This window comes from Rutilus rutilus (genome assembly GCF_951802725.1).
Source record: "Rutilus rutilus genome assembly, chromosome: 9".
Classification (NCBI taxonomy): Eukaryota; Metazoa; Chordata; class Actinopteri; order Cypriniformes; family Leuciscidae; genus Rutilus; species Rutilus rutilus.
Genome location: NC_140223.1, coordinates 35,564,643 through 35,567,910, shown reverse-complemented (window position 1 = coordinate 35,567,910; position 3,268 = coordinate 35,564,643). Strand labels below are relative to the sequence as shown.

General features: G+C 37.4%; 1 protein-coding gene across 1 annotated transcript; it reads right to left on the bottom strand.

The window, feature by feature from the left end:
* Window positions 1–1,895: 1,895 nt before the first annotated feature.
* Window positions 1,896–2,879, bottom strand: or55e1 (odorant receptor, family 55, subfamily E, member 1; the record flags this gene model as incomplete). The annotated part of the gene is made up of 1 exon (XM_084419662.1): window positions 1,896–2,879. The coding sequence occupies one exon, from the start codon at window positions 2,877–2,879 to the stop codon at window positions 1,896–1,898; it is 984 nt and encodes a 327-aa protein (XP_084275788.1).
* Window positions 2,880–3,268: the final 389 nt, after the last annotated feature.

Genomic DNA, 3,268 nt, shown 5'->3' with positions numbered 1-3,268 from the left:
GGCTTGTGGCCTAGATCTGGCAAACAGGAGTGAGCCACCCAAGGGCCGTCATTCCACGCTGCATGTGGGCCAGATCATCTTTCCATGTGTGCCAGATGTGGGCCGGATTTAGGCCGACACAATGTTGCTATGTGGGTACATAATCATGAAGGTCTCTAGAATCATCCAAACAAAACAAATCTTACAAGAGATTTGCCCAGGCGTATGGTTCCTTGCCCAGGCGCATGGTTGAGCTACAGTAGCAGTTGATTGTACCTTGTTTTACTGTTGTCTTGTGTTCTAAGTGTCTTTTTGGTTTGGTGTTTAATGTTTTTTGTATTTTTTGGAATATTGTTTTACTGGAAAGCACTTTGGCCACCTCACGTTGTTTTTAAATGTGCTATACAAATAAACTAAACTAACTAAAAGAATATGCACACATGGGGATCTGCAGGTAAATTGCTCTTTTGTTTACTTTACCTAGTCAGTTTATGTTCATTAAGATTTTGAGCAACTCGGTCATGAGTGGCCAATTATGAGCAGGTGTATCCAGTAGATGGTTATGTAATTAATTTTGGAGTGGTTATAATTGGCGCTCTCTTTGCACACTTGATCACTTTGGGATTTTCTGATGATCCCTAACCTCATTTAATCTGTTGTCACTGCTTAGAGCCCTTTCGTTGGAGTTAGCATAATAAATATAACGAGTTTGAGCAAATTACCAACCTGTGTCTTCTCATGTAAACAGAGTGGCAATGTATAGGAAGTGTCGTGATAATTTAATTTGTAGCTGTTTTCGTGGGACTTATAAAATGAACCTAAATATGCACAGATATTAGAGGTCACAACTTTAAACTTTTTTAAGTTGTTTATAGGAGGCTACTTTCATCCAAACCATAGTATACTAAATGCAGTTATACTGTAGTCATCCTGGAGAAAGCTTTGGATTAAGCATCTTTCAGGGCATCAGTGTAATGACTAAATACTACCTAAATATAATTACTGAATACATTTTGCCAAAGCCATATATTACTTGTGAAAAGAGGCTGATGAGAATGTTTGCTCCTACTTTTTTAATAGTTCATATAATAATAATAATAATAATACATCACACTTGTATAGCGCTTTTCTGGACACTCAAAGACGCTTCACATGGGGAATAAAACAAAACAAAACAAAAGGGGTTTTTAAGGAAAAGCTAGTTTGAACAGGTGGGTTTTGAGTACTGATTTGAAGTTTGGGTGTGAGTTCCAGAGGGTGGGGGCGGCGATAGCGAAGGCTCGATCCCCCAAGGTCCGGCGGTTAGTGCGGACGATCGGTTGGTGCCAGCTGAGCGGAGGTGGCGGGTGGGTTGGTGCTGTTCCAGGAGCTCAGTGAGGTAGGGCGGAGCCAGGTTATGGAGGGCGATATATCTTCCGGTATATGCACCTAACTGTAATAAAACAGGATTGTTTTTGAATTTTTCATAATATTAGTAACTACTTCCTGATCCCTCCATTTTAGACGTAAACCAACAACTTGATTGTTAGCAGGTAAGATATATGTAACCTTAAAGCTACAAGCACACGTTTCCATTTTTTTCCATTTTCATTGAAACTACAGAGAATCCATTTAATCCATTTATTACAGTGTACTATATGAAACAGTGAACAGAACAGCACTTGGTATGTAAATCAAGACAGTGATTCCCAAATGTTTTCTCCATTAACAAGATAAAGATGAAACAATATGTTTTACCTGAAACTTATAGCTGAACAGACTTTAATGGATGCAGATAACAGATTAACATGGTTTATTGGCAATGATCACTATTTCTGACAATGAAAATCACTTTATAGGACTACAGACATTTCTATTTCAGTGGCTGAAATTACTTGATGGACAAACTTTCCAGACATGAATGACTTTCCAGACACTTAAATCTTTATTGTTGAAACCTTTACAATGGAAACTTTATTTATATTTATTTTGAACATTTTCAATAAAGCATTCCTTATTTCTTTTGTTCGCACACCATAAATGATTGGATTGACACTTGCAGGAAATACTATATACGTAACACCCAGAAAGGTATTTATATCGATTGGGATTGGAATGTGAAGATTTCGTGATAGAAAGGTAATACTCCCCACAAAGTAAAAACACATCATAACCATTAAGTGTGTACCACAGGTATGAAAGGCTTTCCAACGATCCTCTCCAGCTGCAGCCCCCAACACAACATGCAAGATTTTCACATAAGAGAAGAAAATAACAGATATGTCAATTCCCACAAAACAGATTATCACAACTAATCCCATTGCATTATTTTTGCTTATTGAATCACAGGCCAAGCTAACAAGAGCCATGTGGTCACAGTAGCAATGATGGATAACATTAGACCCACAAAAAGACAAAAGTGAAGCCAAAGCAACCAGTGCAAACATTATAGTGCCACTTCTGATCAATGTAAAAATAAGCAGTTTCATAAACATGGCTGAGTTCATGATTTCAGTGTAATGTAATGGCTTGCAAATGGCCACAAAGCGATCTAAAGCCATAGCTAAAAGTATGGTGGATTCTACAGAAGAAAAGAAATGAGTAACAAACATTTGTGTCAAACATCCGGTTAAAGATATTTCATTCAAGTCAAAGAGGAAACCAAGAAGCATTGCTGGGATAATGGCAGTGGGTACAATGATGTCGACAACCGCCAAAGCAGACACTAGAATGTACATTGGACTGTGAAGACTTTCTGTATTTCTGATCACGAAAAGCAACAAAGAATTCCCCAGCACGACCAAAATGTAACTTACAAAAAATGGCAGGAAAAGCAGACGTCTGTATTTGTAGATCTCTGGAAATCCCATAAACAAGAACTTTGTATGTGAGATGTTTGCTTCTTGGAGTTCCTCAATCATGGCACTCTGAATGTGGTCGTTGCAACCTATTTTACAGGGTAAGTACAAAATGATTATTATTTATCACTTGATGGAATTAAATAAACATCATGTTTGGGATTAGCCATATAGTTTAGCAACACATTGCGACCTCTATATTGAATGGCAGTTATCACATATTTAGCTACTCAATGAATTGAAAACACAATTACTCCAGCAAATGAAAATGTATCATGTATGAAATATCCACCAATTGTCTGGTACATTCTCCTGTCTTAGCCTTTCTTAAAGTTTTTTTCATGAGCAACATTCTTGTTGGAATTTCATGACTTTGTTCCCAGACTATTTCTCATCCTGCCTGCATAGGTAGTAACTACAACAAAGTACTTTTTGTAAATTAAAAGACCTGT